Source organism: Amphiura filiformis, chromosome 9, assembly GCF_039555335.1.
Source record: "Amphiura filiformis chromosome 9, Afil_fr2py, whole genome shotgun sequence".
Lineage (NCBI taxonomy): Eukaryota > Metazoa > Echinodermata > Ophiuroidea > Amphilepidida > Amphiuridae > Amphiura > Amphiura filiformis.
The window spans coordinates 4458934-4481266 of NC_092636.1; the positions used below are offsets into that span (position 1 = coordinate 4458934).

General features: G+C 35.8%; 1 protein-coding gene across 4 annotated transcripts in view; it reads right to left on the minus strand.

Moving 5' to 3' along the window:
* Nucleotides 1-12166: 12166 nt before the first annotated feature.
* Nucleotides 12167-22333, minus strand: part of LOC140160533 (sodium/bile acid cotransporter 7-like) — a 43454-nt gene continuing 33287 nt past the window's right edge. Inside the window, exons 9-12 of one of the 4 annotated variants that reach the window (XR_011859990.1) lie at nt 22131-22256; nt 19581-19731; nt 14446-14533; nt 12931-13046 (exon numbers count right to left, since the gene is read on the minus strand). Coding sequence is in view for 3 of the 4 variants with exons in the window: in XM_072183770.1 (XP_072039871.1) it covers nt 12932-13046; nt 19581-19731; nt 22131-22256 (392 nt within the window). In the remaining variant the exon portion in view is untranslated. Of the gene's footprint in view, nt 13047-14445; nt 14534-19526; nt 19732-22130; nt 22257-22333 lie in introns of those variants that run through there. The other 3 variants (XM_072183770.1, XM_072183771.1, XM_072183772.1) reach the window with 3 other exon arrangements.

Genomic DNA, 22333 nt, shown 5'->3' on the forward strand with positions numbered 1-22333 from the left:
TTATGTTCTTTCTCTTGCTTGAATTATATCACCACATGACTCTGTAAACCTTGTGCAATGTTGACATATCACTATGTGACTTGGTAAACACTATATGACATTGAAATGTATCACTATGTGACTTGGTATACACCATGCAATGTTCTAAATATGTTCTTCCTATTGCTTGAATTATATCATCACATGACTTGGTAATCACCATGCAATGTTCTAATATTATGTTCTTCCTATTGCTTGAATTATATCACCACATGACTCTGTAAACATTGTGCAATGTTGACATATCACTATGTGACTTGGTAAACACTATATGACATTGAATTGTATCACTATGTGACTTGGTATACACCGTGCAATGTTTTAATATGTTCTTCATATTGCTTGAATTATATCACCATGTGACTTGGTAGTCACCATGCAATGTTGACTTATATCACTGTGACTTGGTAAACACTATATGACATTGAATTGTATCACTATGTGACTTGGTACACACCATGCAATGTTTTAATATGTTCTTCATATTGCTTGAATTATATCATGATGTGACATGGTAATAATCATGCAATGTTGACTTATATCACTGTGACTTGGTAAACACTATATGACATTGAATTATATCATCACATGACTTGGTAATCACCATGCAATGTTCTAATATTATGTTCTTTCTCTTGCTTGAATTATATCACCACATGACTCTGTAAACCTTGTGCAATGTTGACATATCACTATGTGACTTGGTAAACACTATATGACATTGAATTGTATCACTATGTGACTTGGTATACACCGTGCAATGTTTTAATATGTTCTTCATATTGCTTGAATTATATCACCATGTGACTTGGTAGTCACCATGCAATGTTGACTTATATCACTATATGACATTGAATTGTATCACTATGTGACTTGGTACACACCATGCAATGTTTTAATATGTTCTTCATATTGCTTGAATTATATCATGTGACATGGTAATAATCATGCAATGTTGACTTATATCACTATATGACATTGAATTGTATCACTATGTGACTTGGTACACACCATGCAATGTTTTAATATGTTCTTCATATTTGCATGAATTATATCACTAGTACTATGTGACTTGGTAATCATCATGCAATGTTGACTTATATCACTGTGACTTGGTAAACACTATATGACATTGAATTGTATCACTATGTAACTTGGTATACACCATGCAATGTTTTAATATGTTCTTCATATTGCTTGAATTATATCATGATGTGACATGGTAATAATCATGCAATGTTGACTTACATCACTGTGGCTTGGTAAACACTATATGACATTGAATTATATCATCACATGACTTGGTAATCACCATGCAATGTTCTAATATTATGTTCTTTCTCTTGCTTGAATTATATCACCACATGACTCTGTAAACATTGTGCAATGTTGACATATCACTATGTGACTTGGTAAACACTATATGACATTGAATTGTATCACTATGTGACTTGGTTCACACCATGCAATGTTTTAATGTTCTTCATATTGCTTAAATTATATCACCATGTGACTTGGTAATCACCATGCAATGTTGACTTATATCACTGTGACTTGGTAAACACTATATGACATTGAATCGTATCACTATGTGACTTGGTATACACCGTGCAATGTTTTAATATGTTCTTCATATTGCTTGAATTATATCACCATGTGACTTGGTAGTCACCATGCAATGTTGACTTATATCACTATATGACATTGAATTATATCACTATGTGACTTGGTACACACCATGCAATGTTTTAATATGTTCTTCATATTGCTTGAATTATATCATGTGACATGGTAATAATCATGCAATGTTGACTTATATCACTATATGACATTGAATTGTATCACTATGTGACTTGGTACACACCATGCAATGTTTTAATATGTTCTTCATATTTGCATGAATTATATCACTAGTACTATGTGACTTGGTAATCATCATGCAATGTTGACTTATATCACTGTGACTTGGTAAACACTATATGACATTGAATTGTATCACTATGTAACTTGGTATACACCATGCAATGTTTTAATATGTTCTTCATATTGCTTGAATTATATCATCATGTGACTTGGTAATAATCATGCAATGTTGAACTATATCATCATGTGACTTGGTAAACACAGTGCAATGTTGAATTATATCACCATGTGACTTAGTAAACACCATGCAATGTTTTAATATGTTCTTCCTATTACTTGAATTATATCATCATGTGACTTGGTAAACACTATATGACATTGAATTATATCATCATGTGACTTGGTAATCATCATGCAATGTTGACTTATATCCACTGTGACTTGGTAAACACTATATGACATTGAATTGTATCACTATGTGACTTGGTACACACCATGCAATGTTTTAATATGTTCTTCATATTGCTTGAATTATATCATCATGCGACTTGGTAATAATCATGCAATGTTGAACTATATCATCACATGACTTGGTAAACACAGTGCAATGTTGAATTATATCACCATGTGACTTGGTAAACACTATATGACATTGAATTATATCATCATGTGACTTGGTAATCATCATGCACTGTTGCATTATATCACCATGTGACTTGGTAAACACCATGCAAATTGAATTATATTACTGTGTGACTTGGAAAATACCATGCAATGTTGCACTATGATCAACAGTGGCATAACTAGGGGGCAACTAGGCCTAACTAGGGGGAGGGGAGGATCAATTCTGCAGCATCGATTCTAAACTTCAGTGCGCTTCGCGTGCATTTCAGCACAAAATCAATTGAAAGAACATTTTAAGACCGATATTCAACTTCTAGTCACCAAAATGAATTAGTGGTAGGCCTTATTTGTCCAAAATTTAGCCCTGGGTGCCACAACCCATAGCTACGCTACTGCTCGCGTCTAAGATATTATCGGGTTGGGGTAGGGGTGCCAATTTTGTTTCTTGCCCCGGGCGCTACCAACCCTAGTTACGCCACTGATGATCAATACCATGAAATGTTCAATTACATCACCACATGACTTGGTAAACACTATATGACATTAAATTATATCATTGTGTGACTTACAGGTCTTTAAGTAATTCTTGACCATCATGGAACCAACCCATTGCATACACAGTGTCTTACTGAGTAACTATAAGTGTTATTGGTCACATTATTGCCATAATCATGTGTGTTGATGCCTGTGAAGCTTTATGCATACAGAGTGTTCCACGACGGACACAAATTAGTTTAAAAGACCTGTGGTAATCGCATCATTGTCGACTAGTAAGAAATCGGACAGTATATTATCAGAAAGGTCTCTAATAACTATTTTGATAGGTTACAAAGAGGGCTATATCGTGTATTGAGCCAATCAGAGATGGGTCACTCCATATCATATCAAAGAGGCCCCCACCTGACCCCCTCAGATTTGCTTTATATTTTACTCATATGTTGTACCTGTAAAATATTAAAACCTGCAAGTTTGAGCTCTGTAGCTCTTAACTGATTTTCTATGGCAGCCATTTGACTTTTAAGCCTTCAAAATTGGCACATTTGCAGTACATATGCAATCATATTAAAGAAAATGGTCAACTTTGGACTTGTCGTTTTATATGAAGTCAACCTATACAATTACTGGGACTTTACTGGTAATTTAAGACTAGTAGTCATATAAAAGTGATGTTTTATAAATTTTGAAGGTGGACCACATCGACTTTGGGCCCCGGAAAATGTTGAATTTGCAATTAATTTCATCTTCGTGAGGGCGCTGTTCGAAATGCAAATGAATTGTGAGCTCAATTTTTGCTGAACCATGAAATGGTATCAGCCTATAAGAGTGAATGTTACTAGCTTACTTACTAGCTTACTTACTAGCTTACTGACTAACCATTTGGTCTGAAATGGACATATCTCTAAATGCCACGAAGGTATGACCCCATGAGTGGTGTCATATGAAAGAGGAAAACATAAAGAATATAATAAAAGTATTTCCAAACGTCGGAGGTTATCCAGGGGTCACAGGGGTCAAAAAAGGTCATTTTAACTGAAAATGCTCCGATTGAGCTTAAATTTAAATGCAATGATCCTTGTAACATTCTAAACATGTTCAAAACATTTAAAAATTTATTTAAGGTCATTAAGGGGTCATAAAGGGGTCAAAGGTCAAGGTTCTCAAAATGCTCCAATTGAGCTGAAATTTAAATGCAATGATCCTTATGACATTCTAAACATTTAAAAATATTTTAAAATTCATTTAAGGTCATTAAGGGGTCATAAAGGGGTCAAAGGTCAAGTTTTCCAAAATGCTCCAATTGAGCTGAAATTTAAACGCAATGATCCTTATGACATTCTAAACATGTTGAAAATATTTTTAGATTCATTTAAGGTCATTAAGGGGTCATAAAGGGGTCAAAGGTCAAGTTTTCAAAATGCTTCAATTGAGCTGAAATTTAAATGCAATGATCCTTATGACATTCTTATTTTAAATATTTTAAAATTCATTTAAGGTCATTAAGGGGGTCATAAGTCAAGTTTTCAAAATGCCAGCTTCTCACGATCAAGGTATATTAAAACGGCAATTAATGAAACAGTCTTATTAAAATTAATACTATCCTGCACAGTATTGCTGCTTGATCAGATCGTCACAGTCATCCGCCTAACTTATGGTACCTCGTGCCCTTGCAAAGGGCACAGTTGCTCTAGTTCATTGTATATTCTTTACTTTTCCTCTTTCATTAACACCACTCGGGCGGTCATACCTTCGTAGCATTTCGAGATTATGTCCATTACAGACTCCGGGTGACAGTGGTATAGGCCTACCACAATATACTGCCGAAGCCACATGGTTCAGCTATGGTGCGGTTATCGCTCTAGTTTTGATATGCATTGTATTTATCCTATATATATAGCATCAGTGACAACCAAAAATAATTAATCTGACAAAAAATGTGAATATAGGGAGCTAAACTTGCCAGTTTACAAAACATTACATATTTTCTTGCATATTTAATGACCCCGTGACACAACGCATAATTACAGAAATTGGTTTTTTTTTTTACTTTTTGACAAATTGGGCATGCAGTTAGTGTGTATACAAGGTTTCAGACCTCTCTCTCTTTTTATAAAGAAGGTACAGACTCCCAAAGATGAAATTTATTTAAAGGGCAACTTTTGGGTCCAAATTTAGACCCCCCTACTCCAACTTTACATGGCTGCCACAGAAACTCCGTAAGAGCTACAGAGATCAAACTTGCAGGTTTTTAATATTTTTACAGGTACAACATATGAGTAAAATATAAAGCAAATCTGAGGGGGTCAGGTGGGGGCCTCCTTGATATGATATGGAGTGACCCAGATATGTAAGAATAGTCAGTAGGGCTGTTAAAATTGAGCTATCAAGTTCTAAAAGCTCAATTTTGATTGGTTACTCATATGATTATGTCATGTAGTTAACCAATCAGGGGCACTATAAGAAAGGCAGTAATACCCATGGGGTTGATGACAACACCAGGGGTCCATTTCATTCAACTTTTAACCCTTCGTAAACCGTTCGTAAAGCTGCGAATACCCAATACTAAACGTAACTTTATGAAGGGTCCCTGTAATAAATCAATATTGCTTACAAAGGATATTGTTCGTAAGTCAAGCGGCTCGTTAAGTGAAATGGACCCCTGAACAATAAAGATTACGATGAAATAGAGAATTTTGCATCAAAATAACTTAATATTTATTATTTGCACACTAACATGATGTTATCTAATATACAAATTGTATGTTAATTGTTTGAAAAATAAATAACTTTAAACAAGATAACAGAAAAAAGAGTCTTTTTAATTTTGTACTGTTGTTTCCCACTTTAACAGCTTCAATAAAATCTAACTCTCATTTCACTATTATAGTGGCCCCATAGTTTGGAATTATTTTGTGTTTTTATCATAGCTAGACCTATAATTTCACGTAAAACTGAAACTAGAGGTGTACCAATATGTGATCATTTTGGGACATAATATACTTGTAAATATGCGACATGATCTGGTTCATGGAGGCCAAAGGAGGCATTTTTGAAAATTGAGTTACTATAATTAATAATATAAAAAAGCACAGTGATTTACAGTATGCTACGCACAGGCACAACACCTAGACGTTGATCCACAAGCCTCAGCACACTTTACAGGTTGACGCTGACCACTACGGCCCACATCATTCGATAAACCATTTAGCAACAATTCAGGAACTTTGCTGCTACAAGAGCGCACAATTTTTTCACAAGAGCCTACTAGGCACCGCCAGGGTTTGAACCTGCAACCTCTCGCACCATAATTGAACGCCTTATCGATTGAGCTAACTTGACTGACCTTGAGCTAACCGTATACATGTACAAACATTAGGCTACCATATACTGAAACACCAAACTGACCAAAGGTCTAGCATACTTGGTAATAAATTTTTTGATGTCTATTTTCTTATGCATTTATAGGGTTTTTTTATTCCATATTTTTGCCTTTATCTCAATTTCAAATTTGCTGCCTTGGGCCTCCATGGACCAGATTGTGTCACATATTACTTTTTTTTTTTAGAGATAAAAATGTAGTTACCCTACTATTTTTATTGGAGTATTTCCAACTTTCAACAATTTGGCACCAAAGTTGTTTACATAAGCTACAAAAAAATAAACAGAACTATTTGAAAATTTAAAAAAGAAGTGTTTGAAATTGCGTATTCACAACAACCACCTATATAACGAAATCATTTATATAGTAAGTTTATATCATCTGCTTGGAGCACAGAAAGGTCAACTGCATCTTTTGAGATATTTTTCTTTTCACATTATTATAGAATTTGACATTTTCTAGCTGGTGCACACATCAGTTAGGTGCTAATAACATTTTGATGGTAAATGACATGAACACTAACTTTTTAACTGATGTTAAATAAATTGTTTGAAGCACAAACCTTTTATTGTATGCATTCAGTCTTCAAAACTGCATAAAAAGTTCTAATATTGTTTGGCACACAAAAGTGTTAAGTACATCTTAAAGCCATATTATAATATTTGCTGAGGAGAACGCCCTCAAAAAAATGTTAAATTCTGTTTTTTACACGATTGTAATCTACTTTAGTCAATGAAGATACTCTGCAAAAATCATGACTTTAGGTGCTGTAGTTTTGTCAAAATCCGAGATTTTGAATAAAACGATGGAACCGGCGTTTTATTATTACAATGGAAATATTAGTCGAACAGGTATGTACAGTACGTACATAGCATGCGGGATACACATACACACCAGAGGATCGTATCGTATTACAACCGCGGGAGTAACATACATGGGCGTTAGTAGTAAATTCCAATTTTCTATGCTTTACCTCATTTGTTCGGCTCAAAATTAAAAGGGGACATATCTGACAGTAAAAGCTAACATTTTATGGAAAATAAATACTAATCTATTTTTAAAGAAATGTTATAATATGGCTTTAAGTACTTTTTTGGTCAGAATAATGCTTTTCATCAAATTGTTGATGTAAAATTATATTCATTTGAAACACCATCATGATCCATGGTAACATGCGAAAAAAACATACATTGGATGCAAACCTCAATTTTCACATGAAATCAAAACTTTCAATCGTATTTTCTCAAAACTAAAAGAATGCAGTTGATATTTTTGCACTCCAAGCAACAGATAAATTAATTCAGCTGCTTCTTGAAAATAACAAAAAATACACTTAATACTTCTTAGTCTTCATAACAATCTAGTCTAAAAAACACCAATTCATTAGCACGCCATCACCACCCTCTTCATACCAAATCTATTACAATGTTCTTCTATCTGTTTTCTTAATTTCACACACACAGATAGACTTACTACCATAACCACATAAGGATAAGACACCTTTAGCTCCCCACCTCCTATTTTCAAAACATTCTAGTAACAGTGATGTACTCTGAGTAAGATTTGATCTTTCCCTAGAGAAGTCCTTTTGAGAGGGCTGAGCGAGTGCCATAAATAATAAAAATAAATAAATGTTGACATTTATATAGCGCCTTTCACATGTATCAAAGCGCTTTACATTTATTCCGCCGTCGTTAGAATATGTCAGCTGCCATACAATGCCCAAGGCATGCTCATACCTTTAGGCGGCGCTCAATGGACAATATCCTAACAGCTCCCCATTTCACCCCTGGGTAGAGAGAGGCAAGTGAGGTAAAGTGCCTTGCCCAAGTGCACAACACGATGGCACCGCCAGGGCTCGAACTCGCAACCCTCCGATTGCGAGGTAGAGCCTGTACCGCTGCACCACATCTTCAGAGCGAAACTCTAGTGATGTACTCTGGTTTAAGCTCAGTATAATCTATTTATTTTATTTACAACATTTGGCATGAGGCCTGGCATACTCAATATTGAACAAGTCAATAAATTGAAGGATTGCCCTTAAAAATCTGCAATTAAAAAATGTGTTCGCATCTGATGATTCATCAACCAAAATCCCCCACAGCCTGTGATTGGTTAGTAAATAACTTGGGTGGCACTAGGGAGGAGCCTTGGATAAGCTTATATCAACCAATCACAGGCCATGGAGAGTTTGATTGACAGCATCATAATTTCTTTAGCTTTTATTATGATAGTAATTTTATTGTTATGTTTGATTAATTCATCAAGTCATGTTTTTAAAAACAAAAAGTACCCGGTACTTAAAAGTGAGTAGAATTCACCACTGTATTTGGTCATACTTCCAAAGTTCCCGGGCACAGTTTGTATTGCAACATTACTTCATTTTTCAAATTAACCGAACTGGGATGAAATATTTAGAGAATAATGGTATTGTTTTTAGCCACTGTTGTGCATCTATCGTCTCATATAACACGGGTGACATCATTATTTTAAGTAAAATGTGGTGAAGCAGAGTTGTTTTATGCCAAAAAAATGATGTCGCCGTAATTTGAGGCGATAGATGCACGACGGCGGCTAAAAGCAATACCTTTATTCTCATTTTTAACCCCTTCAATTCAAATAAAAATATTAATCACAAGTATACCAAATTTTAATCAAATTACATCCTACATTTTACAAGGAATTACCTAGGGCTTAGAATCTATCAGTCCCATTGTTGCGATGCACCTCCGATTGATTCAAATAGCATGTACGAGCATCGTGTTGAAGCGCACATGCTAAACGTGTTATATCATGTCATATCACACGGGTAAAGAACCAATAAGATTGCAGGAACTTTCTCAAATCTTTAAGAATGCCTAATTTAACAGCTTCACACATGCTCTATTATTCCCCACCTCCTCACACATGCTCTATTATTCCCCACCCCCTCACACATGCTCCATTATTCCCTACCCCCTCCCACATGCTCCATTATTCTCCACCCCTCCCACATGTTCCATTATTCCCTACCCCCTCCCACATGCTCCATTATTCTCCACCCCTCCCACATTATCGATGCATTCTGACAGGAAAAATTACCAGTAAAACCAATCCTCCTTGCATCCAGTAAGACAGCCTACAGCATCATTGTACCCCATTAACCAAGCAATAACCAAGCAAGTGTGGCCATTACAAGTATGGTACTCCTACACCGTTATTCGCCCATTGAACTGTTCCGCCATATGTAGGGAGAGCCTCAAACTGGTCACAGACATGAAACAATTACATAACTTTACAAAACTTTATACGCTGGCGAAGTTACGTAATAATTGGATTAACTACCATAGCAATAGGTACAAACAATTTTTGATTATATCGCGCTGCACCTGTAAGATTAGTCTCTTTGAAAAGATCGGTATTGTATTCAATCTATCATATGATTGAAGACAGGTGATGAGTGCAACCTGCTTGTAGTGCAGCGCGGTATATTCAAAATTGTTTGTACCTATTGCTATGGTAGTTAATCCGATTAATTACGTAACTTCGCCAGCGTATATGACTGTTTCTATTTGCATTCATGTATGCTGTCAGATCGAGGTTCTCCTCACATATAGCAGAACCATGCAATGGGCAAATACCTTAGCATTGAGCAGCCTAAAATGTCTGATTAAGCTAAACTTCCTGGTTACATATTACCTAACATTTTGGCACATCCTGTCAATTATTATCATAATTACATTTGGTCTAATTTCCAAATGTTTCATGATTATATTAAAGCTATTGCATATGGCTACTGAAAGTTGATGTTGAGTTTCCTAACCCATCACTTCTTTAAGCCACCTCAGGAAGTCATATCGCCAAAATAATTCATCACTTTGCCATTTTATTGAAAACATGGCATTATTTCAGACTTTTTTTCTACTTTAGATTTGATAGCCTCTTGTGTAAACAAATACCTCCTGCAAAGACCAAGACTTTGAAAAGGCAACTTTTAAAGGTGGGTAACCTGATTGACAACCTCATCCCCCCACTTTACTGATTTTGATATCAGATGAAAGCTCACATTTTTCTCATAAACATATTGAAATTTGGCATTCCAAATCGGTATGTTTACTATGAAATCATCAAAAACTGTCTAATTAGTCTCAAATATGGTATACCATATTTGCGACTAATTAGGCCATTTTTTGATGATATCTTCGGAAATACTCTGAGTTGGAACTTCTAATTTCAATATGTTTATGAGAAAAATAGGACCTTTCACTTGAAATCAATATATTACATGATCATGATGATTATCATTAATAAAAACACTGTAGACTACCAATATCACGCTGTATAAATGTTGGTAATTCCATTAGGAATTAGTCACATTTACAAAAACATTTACATGTTCTTTTTGCATGAGTGCTTGAAAGGGATGACATTTTATGTTATACATAAGTTTTAAAGAATTTGATTTTCCAAATATATCAGGTCACCTTCCTTTAAAGCAAATTTCAAAAAGTGACAAGAGTCCAATACCAGTTTACATGCTGCCAACAACATAGTGGTCTTTTTTTTAAAGGAATGAGGCAAATCATGTGCATATGTATTATACATGCACCTTTGGAATGTAGTTGAGTATAGGTAGTGGTAAAGGCTCTTGCCTGAGTTCTAAGGTCGAAGAGCCGTCTCAATCCATCTATCCATAACTATCATAGTCTGCATCACATACTGTTGTCTCTCAAAAGGCTGCCTTGTGTGATTTTCATTATCATTGTTGTATTTCATATTATTTTATATTTCAGCATGCTTCTTTCTTTTATGAACATTACAGCCTTTTGTAAAGATCCTTTGCAGTTTTTATTCCACCTCGTACGCTCGCGTAAATTAACGCCTGCGTGATGCGATTGATTCACAGCGAATGAGGTGCTGATGTGTTGATGACGTGTTTCAAATAGCCTATCAGAACCCGACTTCATGTTTACACCATAAACTGCACCAAAATAAAAACTGTGAAGGTAATTTTGCAAAAGATAATAGATTGTAATATAGTGATAATACCTCAAAATTTAATAAATAAAAGTTAATTTTACAGTGCATCTCATCACAATGACACTAATAAAAAATAGTCACATGAGCCAGCCTTTTCAGATATGACATTAGTGAGCTTGCGATTTCCAAATATACATATCACACGACTGTGCATCTATTCAAAATCCCGTCACATGAGTGATTTTGAATAAATGCACATTTGGAAATTGCAAGCTCTCTAGTATGTGATACAGACAACACTATGTGTACCACATGATGGCACTTGTGATAAGGAGTCTGTATTAGGCAATTCCAGTTGAAATTAATACTCCCTGTATGGGAGATTAACGTCATGTCTTCCATAGGGGGTACCGTATTTCGTCAAATAGTCGCCCCCCCTCAAATAAACGCCCCCACCACTTTTTTCAACCAAGATGTTTCAAAATTCCGATATTTCCATGCTATCTTGTGTAGTAAGCTTACCAAGTTGCTCACATGGTCATGAGTAGCAGCAATAAATGGCGAAAATCTGCATCCGAACCCGGAAGTGAACCAAAAGTCAGTGTCAAAAGGTCATAGTTCGTCATTTTAGCGTGACTTTTAAGCTTACCTAATGATTTTAACGGGAATTTCCGTGCTAAAAATGACCTCTAATAAACGCCCCCCCCCCTTGGGAAAATGTAACGCCCCCGGGGGCGTTTATTCGACGAAATACGGTATATAGATTTCAACTGGAATAGCCCATTTGATCTCATGTTGAGTTTGCCTCCTAACATAGTCAACACAACCTGCATCTCCAGCGACTTTCCATACATTGATGCTCGGAATCTCCCCTAGAAACTATTTGATAAAGCAACAGTATCATGTTAGGCTTCCTGGTGCACACAGGATCGTTTTGGCAGGAAATTTTTATATTTTATTTTCATTTTAATTTGTAAGTTATAGTTTAAAATGTCCTGCCAAACATGATCCTGCATGCATCCTTGATGGCATTGCACTGTCCTTGATCTTCAAGTTACTTATAGACTAATATAAATACAACCATTTGCGGACCAATTTTGTTTACAAAATACTAAGATTGCACAGGATTGCACAGAATGTAACAAATTTGTGTCGTCTGCCAACTGATGATGATGGTGTCGTCTGCCAAATGATGATAATGATGACCAATCCTACCTATATTGCCACCAACAGTTGTCCTCTTGTCCCATGCTTGCTGCTACTCTTGGTAAAAACATATACTGGCATGAAATATGAAGCTTTATCTTGCAATACAGTCTTTCTTTGAACATAATTGATTATTACCCCAACCGTTTTCATACTATGCACACATATGCACAGCAGAGTAAGGGGTGTACTTCATATTTCATACCAGATACAGAACATAACTTTCCGTTTGCGTCGTTCATTCAAATGTTATGAAATTAAATCAAACACTCCAGGAAGTACCAGATGTAATAATAGCACAGTGAGTTGCGTATTGTCATTCAGGTATTTGATTCAATTTCTAAACCAATTTAAGCTTACGTATTATACCACACCATTTTCTCCTTTTCCTTGTTTCTCCCCTATCAGTTTACGTGATGTAATCCCATCTATGGGTGTCTCTTCAATACCATTGCTGTCACTAGTTGACTTGGATTGCCTGTGTTGGAAAAAATAAAATAATCAAATTTCCAATCAAAGGATGCCACCTTTAACCCTTATTTAAAAACTAAACTACAGATAGTTATCTCATCACTAAATCTCTTAAGTCTGATCCTACACCCTGTTGCTAATTCTAATCTTAGCACTTCCTACGGGCAAGTTTAATTTGTGCAAATCCCACTCTGTGCACACGCCCCAATGCAGCCTGGTGCAAGCCCATGGCAGCCATCTTGGATGTGCAGGGAAGTTGAATTTCTCACTGCTCATGAGGAATGATCATTTGAAATGTTTATGACCGAATTAAAAAGACTAGTTTGCGCATGACGTCCTGTCCACCAGACCAAAATGCTGTACTGCGCAGGTCAGCAACCAATCACGCTGCGCCCTTACTCTGATGTCAGATGCAAACTTGTCTTTTTTAATTTGGTCTTTGGTAATAACATGTGTTCCTTTACCTGCATATCAAAGATGGCCGCCATCATCCTACGCGCAACTCACAAAATTGCAACTAGCGCTGGAGCTGGGTGTGCAATATTGCAAGTTGCACGTAAGATGTGTTAATCCTCATTTTAATCCTTCACCTGACCATAGTACTAACCCCAAAAACTAGCGCTAATTCCAATCCTTTAAAAACAAAACTAATCCTTATCATGGCAATTTGTGACAACATTACATGATACACTAATACAAACAAGAAAGAAAAGGTTTCCTCCTAAACAATTTCAGTTCCAAATATCTTATCATATTGATTTTTAGTATACCAAGGTCCCTAGTTATAACAGATGTTAGATATGTTAGTTATCAAAATGTGATATTACATGAAAGAAAATCCCAGTCCTGTTACTCCATCAGTATAATGAGACAGGTTTATATCCAATACCCTTTATTGCTGACCAGGAAACCTTCAATACGCGGATTCAGGGTTTCTCTAGCAGAAGTCAATTTGTGCCGAAATTCCTCCCCACAATGCAATAAGCGTATTGCATAACAATAGATAATGTTTTGAACTACTGGATGAATAATCTACACCAAGATATAACAATAGATACAGTTCTGAGGTTAATCCATTTCCTTTGTTATGCAATATTCCTATTGCATTGTGGGAAGGAATTTTGGCACAAATTGACTTCTGGTAGAGAAACCCTAAATCCATGTATTGTAAAAGGACATAAAAGGACTTCAATGTGCCATAGTTGTAAGTCTGGTTCGCGACATGATAAATTCTCATCAATGAAGTACTCCCTCCCCACCCACACCCACATCCACACAAAAGGTGAAATCAAACATACATTCCAACCCCCGTAAGATTAATAAAACATTGATACACACAAGGAGTGGTTAATATGCATGATCCTTGTTCTTAAAATCTGACCCAGCAATGTCAATATTGCACTTACACATTTGGTTAATCTCAGCAGTGGTGGAGCATGATGGGAACTACAGGGAAAGCGACCTCATGAGGGCAGTGTTGATTGTGGTGCAGATCTACATGGATTAAAAGACAGGTATGAAAGGTGTTCGGTGTGATCAAAACAGTGATGGATAAGCAACATCAGAACGGTGGGTTACACAATCAAACTCCTCCATAATGGGGAACCCAAATGTTATTTTTTATACTAGGTGTTTTTCTACTGTTCTACCAATCTATTGGAGCCATAGCCCTCTTTCATCTACCAAGTAAGTACCTAAGTAGTACCTAAGATGTGAATTCGAACTCTGTAGTACATGGCAGTGATAGATTGGAGGTACCTCAGGGAGATGCGATGGTAAACATGTAAATCTTGATTAGTTAACTCCATTTGGTTACCCATAGAGGAGTTTGGCTGTGTTAGTTATACAAATAGAGCATTGCGGGAAATATTGTGATTGAACCCCTGATGATGTAATATATGCATCATCAATAAGCACATCTTTACTGTGTGATTCAACCATATCCAATGTGCACAATGTGCATCAATGGTATATTATCAGGAGTCCAATATAGTTCCAATCGCAAATGCTTTCAGGGTTTTCCAAAAAGGTGAATAGCTTAATTTCAACAGTATTACAAATATCTATATAATGGACAACTGTCTGTCACCCTTCCTTAGCATAATGCTGCCTTTGTAACAAGTTACTATTTTATTGCTGTATGAAACTACCAAGTAACTATAGTCTGTTTCGTCTCAAGTAGAGTGTAACACCATGTTGGATTTCGGAGTGGCAGAGTCTATTAAATGCGTTTATGCAGTTGCGTCACCAACATACAGAAAAATCGCCGTTCTACATGTGTGTATATATGCCCTGTGGGATTAGGTTAAGGGGTACTACACCCCTGCCCAATTTTGTGCCTATTTTTGCATTTTTCTCAAAAATTATAGCACATTGGTGACAAGTAAGATATGTACATTATAGGGGCAAGGATATTTTGGTCAAATTATATACCTCCCTCTGCCGTCCAATTCTTGAATATGGGATCCCAGCCTGGCTTCCACATCAAAGTGGACACTTAAAATCCTTGGAAAAAATACAGGGACGTCTGGCACGTGCCTGTATTCCAGCACCCAGGGGAGAGCTTGAGTATGGTGTACGCCTTGAAAAACTAGGTCTGATGTCTGTGTGAAATAGATACAATTATCTTGCTATTTCCTTTATTGCCAAGTGTTTTTACTGCATGATATTGATCCTTTGGAGTATATTTCCATCAATACTTGTCATAGTAACTCTCTTAAGTTCTCCCATTCTTATGCTAGAACCGATAGTTTTAAATACACTGTCTTCAATCGTTTTCCAATTTATTTTGATCAACTTCCTCCATCTCTCAAAGACCAATTCTTGTTTAGTATATTTAATTTACTGGACAATCTCAAAAAACATTTCAAAACAATTAGCTGGAATTCAAAATAGTTTTTAGTTGGGCTTAGGCTTATTTTTTTATCTAAAGGTTGTGCATACATTGTATTATCAAGCCTCATCTTATGTTGGAGAATGTAGGTAGATTCATCCTTTGCCCCGTTCCCCCGTGCTGCTTGTCTGTGTTCCTGTGGGAACCAATTAGGTTTAGCCACTTTGAAAGTGACTTTGTCACTATCTGGCTATCCCTGCCAGGGGTTCCCTTGTCCTTTGTTTAAATTGTTCCTGGTTAAGGCATGCCATCTCTCTATTTTCTCCAACATGGGTCAATTCAATTTCAATTTCTTGCTTTATGACCTTCCATGGTTTACATTTTTATATCTTTGCATGTGTAATTTATATATTTATGTGTAATTTTGATATTGTGCAATACTTTATATGTATATGTGTCTTTTTACTGGCAAATAAAATGATATGATATATGAGGACTACAACTATTGCACTGGAAATTTTATTTCAGCACAGACAACAGTTGTGGAGTTACAGTCAAAAATGAGGGAAAACCAATATTTGATCAATAAATCAATAACTACTTGCCTTGAGTTGCTGAATTTTCAGTGCAGTAGTTGTAGTCCTTGCCCCTATAATATACATATCTTACTTGTCACCAATGCGCTATAATTTTTGATAAAAATGCAAAAATAGGCACAAAATTGGCCAGGGGTGTAGTACCCCCTTGACACACACAATTTGAAATTGCCACTGCGAAATCAAACATGCCATTGCTCTCAACTTGCGATGAGACAGCTATGGTTCAGTAAGTTTCTAATGACATTTTGACATCTACATCATGTCGCTGTCATACCAATGATTTACTAATATAAATAACAGCAAATGTGTAGCATACAATAGTACAAAACACTGTTGAAATTAAGCTATTACATGGATTCATTTGTGAAATTAAAAGCTGTTAGAGGATGGTTTATCTCACAACAATAGCATCAGTAGTAAAAATTCAAAGATTAATGAATGACCTGAGCTTCCAATTTAAAAAGCAAAGGCAAAATTCTTTGATAAAGATCTTGCTACTATCAAAGCTCAAGCCACTCAACTTTGAACTAATTTGTTTGTGATTAGAATTCACTTAGTATTTTACTTAGTATGGTAATTAGAATCCACTTATAATCAGAGACAGATAAAAAAAGACGTCCCTGTCAATCAAATTCCACATAGCCTGTGATTGCTTAGTATCGCCATGTAACTATGGAAGGCGTTGCCCTAGTTCTGCGATGCTAACCAATCATAGGCCATGTGGAATTTGATTGACAGGGATGTCAGACACAAACTATTTTTTTATCTATATCTGTCTCCGATTACATCATGGTAGTAGTAAAAGGGCTACACCAGAACAAAGATATTAAATAAGGTGAGAGTCCAGTCTCGGCCATGTTGGCAAGGAGCTTCCATATAATGTCCTCATGCCATCATTGTGCATGTGTGTTTGTGATTCATGTAAAATTTGCTGTGGCCATAGAGTACATCAACTCTCTCCACGCTGGTGTCGACTTCAGACGACAAGTTTCAAAAAAATTCAAAAATTCCAGAATTATAAATTTTCATAACCATATTTGGAATCAGCATGAAAAATGCATTCAAATGAGTACAAACAAGCCTAGTATTGGTTCAGTAGTTCTCAAAATAGTTCTTGATATTTTGAGAAAATATCTCTAAACTTGGACTTTTTATTAATATGATATGGCTAGTACGAAGAGCATTAAGCACTACACATGCAAACTTCAGTAGTGCTCATATTTGATTACACAGGTTATTGTTTGATTTTGGGCCTTTGCTGATCCTGGTGGCCCACTCGTTTTGTCCCCATGCATGGTAGAGTAGTAATAGCATTACCCTTGCAACTAAATGGCATCAAGGCTCTCCTAGTCTACATGGCTCAATGTTCCAGCATAAAAGTAATACGGATTTATAACATGAACCCATTAGAAAGTTACAATGAGTAAAGACAGCTTGTTAATTAACAAGTGGTTACTAACAATACAATGGTTTGTAAAACACTTTACAGAATTCACTCATGTTCAGAAATTAATTGGAAAGACGTGTATGCACTGGTAAACTCTAAAGTGTGTAAAAACATGTTAAAAAGTAAGACAGATCTAGACAAAATTGCATGGAAACACTTGCGTGTGTGCGCTTGTAAACTGCAAAGTGTATAACATATTACATAGTGAAGCAGATGCTAATATACCAGATGCCAGTAACTCTTGTCCATTTTTGGAATCAAGAATTGTATTATGAGACAATACCATATATCGAGGGGTCAGAACCAAAAGACCCTAAGTACAAAAATGACATGTAATATAATACAGGTGTTTTTGGACTTAAGGCCTTCTGGCTCTCACACATTTCTGCACAGTGTTGCACTTTCTGTGGCTAGAACTTGTTTATGATATACAATCATAAGGTGCCCAGTGTTGTAAGGATTATTTTGGTACCAAAATCTCATTTTGGCCAAAAAGGCACTGAAGGCCTTTTGGCTCTGACCCCTCGATATGTGACATAATCTGATCCAACCATGCCAAAGGCGGCAATTGTAAAATTGAGATATAGGCAAAAATAAGGAGCTAGAAATGGTAAAATACATAAGAAAACAGACATATAAAAACTTTGCAACCAAGTGTACCACAAACTTTGGTATAAGTGGAAAAAATTGTGTCACATACATGACCTGATCCAACTAGGCCAAAGAAAGCGATTGACCTTTTCGGCAAATCCCATAATTCCTTGCATTAGACCCCAGATATTGACATTTGAAGTCACACTGATATGCACATAGTTTTACTATGTGCATACTGCGCATTGCATTGCAAGTCGGCGTGACGTCAAAGACGACATCTGGGGTCTAATGCATGAAATTATGGGATTTATCATTAAATTGTTAAATTGAGATACCGAGAAAACCAGGCAGCAACAAACAATGGAATACACAAGGAAATTGACTCTGTAAAAGCCCATAGCTTTGAAACCAAGTATGCTAGGGATACAAATTTCATTACTAATTTCAAAATGACATCAACTGGGTTGCTTGGATCAGATGGCATCACATATAATATAGAACACCTTCAGTTAATACTCCCAATACACCTACATGACACCTTTGTTTCAGATGGGCATTTTATTCTTGAAAAGATTGTGCATCAATAAAAAATAATTTGTATAGCTCTCTCTCAATACATACTTGCTCAATTAGCATTATGGGCAAATTTTATTACAAACTTGTATGTGGTTATTCTTTAATGGGGTTTTCCATTTTCCGTGTAAAGTCTATTGTCTATGGAGATAAAGATTAGAGAAGGCTGGAAAGTTCACTATAACCTCAATTTAGGCCATTTTAGGCACTTAAAGGTTCATTAAAAAGAAACACATGCAAAAAGATCCACAAGCAATTTTGTAACAAAATTTGTACATAATGCTACTTGAGCGAGTAAATACTTACTTCTTAAGAAGGGGCTATAGCCCAAACAAAAAATGTCATATACCATGTGGATGTGAAACGAAGGTGATTATGAACCAGCTTTAAGTGATCGAGCATTGTCCATGCTAGAACACATGCCGGGAACACATGCCTTACCGGTATACTTAGAGGGAGCTAGGCCAAATCAGCCCACACTATATATATGGGTACCTTAGCTTCTGTGCTGCAAGCATCCATTGTTTCACCCTGTCTATAAGTAGTCCTCCTAGTAGGATCTGTGTTGGATGATAGATGAGTAGCGGGATGGAGATGATGGAGAGATGCTCATAGCCAGCAAATACTATCTTTAACATTGGTATACCTACAATAGAAAACAAACAAATAAATATTGTCAGTAAGTAGTCCTCCTAGTAGGATCTGTGTTGGATGATAGATGAGTAGCGGGATGGAGATGATGGAGAGATGCTCATAACCGGCAAATACTATCTTTAACATTGGTATACCTACAATAAAAGACAAACAAATAAATATTGTCAGTAAGTAGTCCTCCTAGTAGGATCTGTGTTGGATGATAGACGAGTAGCTGCACAGTTTTAAACAAACATATTACACAATGAGTATGGACAAGGAATCAAAGAATATGTGACCTTCGCTCTAAAACATCCCGATGATGTTATGACTGGTATTTCGTGACCTTTCAAGCATTGTTAATTTAATTTCCCAGTCATTTTATTGTGACACTAAATGCTATCAGAAGTACACAGACACTATTTTGATTTTTAAAAGCGGAAATTGAAATCAGTCTGAAAAATGAAGGAAAAAAAAGTGAATTTCCGCTAAAAAGCAGAGATCTAACAGGCCTGCTGTTCATATGAGACCAACTTTTAACCAATACCATCTCATATAGTAATTGACAAATACATCCCAACACACCCACTGACTGACGGACACCCACACACACTGACACATGCATCATGATGCCATAAGGTCTTTTCCTTCGGACAACCTAAAAAGGAAAGATTTGAGCAGTTTAAAAACCAACAAAATTCCACAATCAATCAATTTTTAGGAGGGAAACCCTGCATTTTAGTGTTGGGTTGCAATCACTTTTTTGCCTCTAAATATAGGGATGAATAACATCAACATATCATCTACATAAAAACTGAGATAGCCATCTATCCACACAAAATCCATGTTAAGTCAAATTTACCACTTTGTGCCCTGCACTCTTCTGAACCAAGACCACTATTAAAGCTGTTCTACTGCCCTCTATTGACCACCTCTGCATGTGTTTAAAAGCAGTTAAGTTACCTAAATCTGTTTTGTACAATTGCACGGCACTCAATTTTAATGCATAAAGAACAATATTGCTGAATTCCAAAGAGCTTGATAATTAACTCTGGAAGCAAAAGATAGTTGATATAAAATGGAATACATGCAGATGGGTACATCATGGGCTGCAGCAAATTTAGGACTTTCTTGGTTTTATCAAGCAAAAATTATTATTTGATTGAGCAAAAAATCAACCAATTTCCACCTAGTGCCAAACAAAGTTTGGGGCATATACGTCAGAGCTGGTGCCCTGCACTCTTCTGAACAAAGACTGCATTAAAGCTGTTCTACTGCCCTCTATTGAAAACCTCTGTATGTATTTAAGCAGTCAAGTTACCTCAATCTGTTTTGTGCAAATGCACAGCACTTACAGTTTTTCTGCACAACAAACAATATTGCTGAACTTTTCCTTTTCCAAAGAGCTTGAGAATTCACTCTAGAAGCAAGAGATGGTTGTGTGCAGCATGTGCTTTTGAAAATTTGGGACTTACTGGGTTTTGCCAAGCAAAAATTGTCATTTGATTTAAATTAGTAACAAAAATCAACCAATTTCCATTTAGTAAATGGCAAATAAAGTTTGGGGCATATGTGACATGATCAAGGGGAATGAGTCGGATGTCGCAATATTGTTTTTGAGATATTGGCAAAAACAGTGTTCAAATTCTTTTGTTTTCTATTGTTTTCAGCCATTGATAAATTGCTCATAACTTGGTAACCAGATGTCCGATTTTGATGGGGTTTGCATCAAAATGTAGCATTTGTAAACTGCCAGAAAATGATGTAAACAACTTCTATTTGAAAATTCCCGACATGTGACTCATTCCTCTTGATCCTGTCACATATACACTGTATTTCAGAACCGTATTCTTAAATGTTGCCAAAATGACTTATTATTTGTTTCCTGAAGGTATTCCAAAAGCCAAAATGTCTAATGCATTTATTATTTCATTCTATTATTTTTATGTAAGGATTTATGGTGAAATATGTTTTTAAATGCCAAATATTTATTTGATGGTTTCAATGTGGGACAAATGTGAAAAATACCACACTTTTAGAAAAGCTATATCCAAGTTTAGATACATTTTATAATACCAAATATTTATTTGATGGTTTCAATGCGGGACAAATGTGAAAAATAATACTTTTAGAAAAGATTTAGATAAAATGTAAATACATTTTATTGACTTCATCTTGCTTATTAATATACTCTACAAGAAAAGTATTTATAGCATATTTTCTTCAGCATTTTATGCATGACAATATCAGCCTTTTCAGAGTTCTCAAATGAAAATATGAAATGAAGAAATATCCTGAACACAAAAAGGACATACCATAAGGGAAATAAACTTCTTTTTAAAGTTTTGTCAGTTTAATATGGTAAGGCAAAATAACCAAACATGCTTGTGTTTTATTTTATGATTTGCTTACCTAGAGTGAGAGATTTATGTGTTGAACAGAACATGATTGCCACCGTGTCTGCTGGACTATAGCCTAGTGATTTCCATTGTGATACTGACCATGTTAGTAATAATAGTAAAACTTGTAGTAGAAGAACTGAAAGAGAAAAATGAAGGAAAAACAAGCCATAAATGTGACCAAGTTTAAACTTAATCTATAGTGTGTCTCATCTT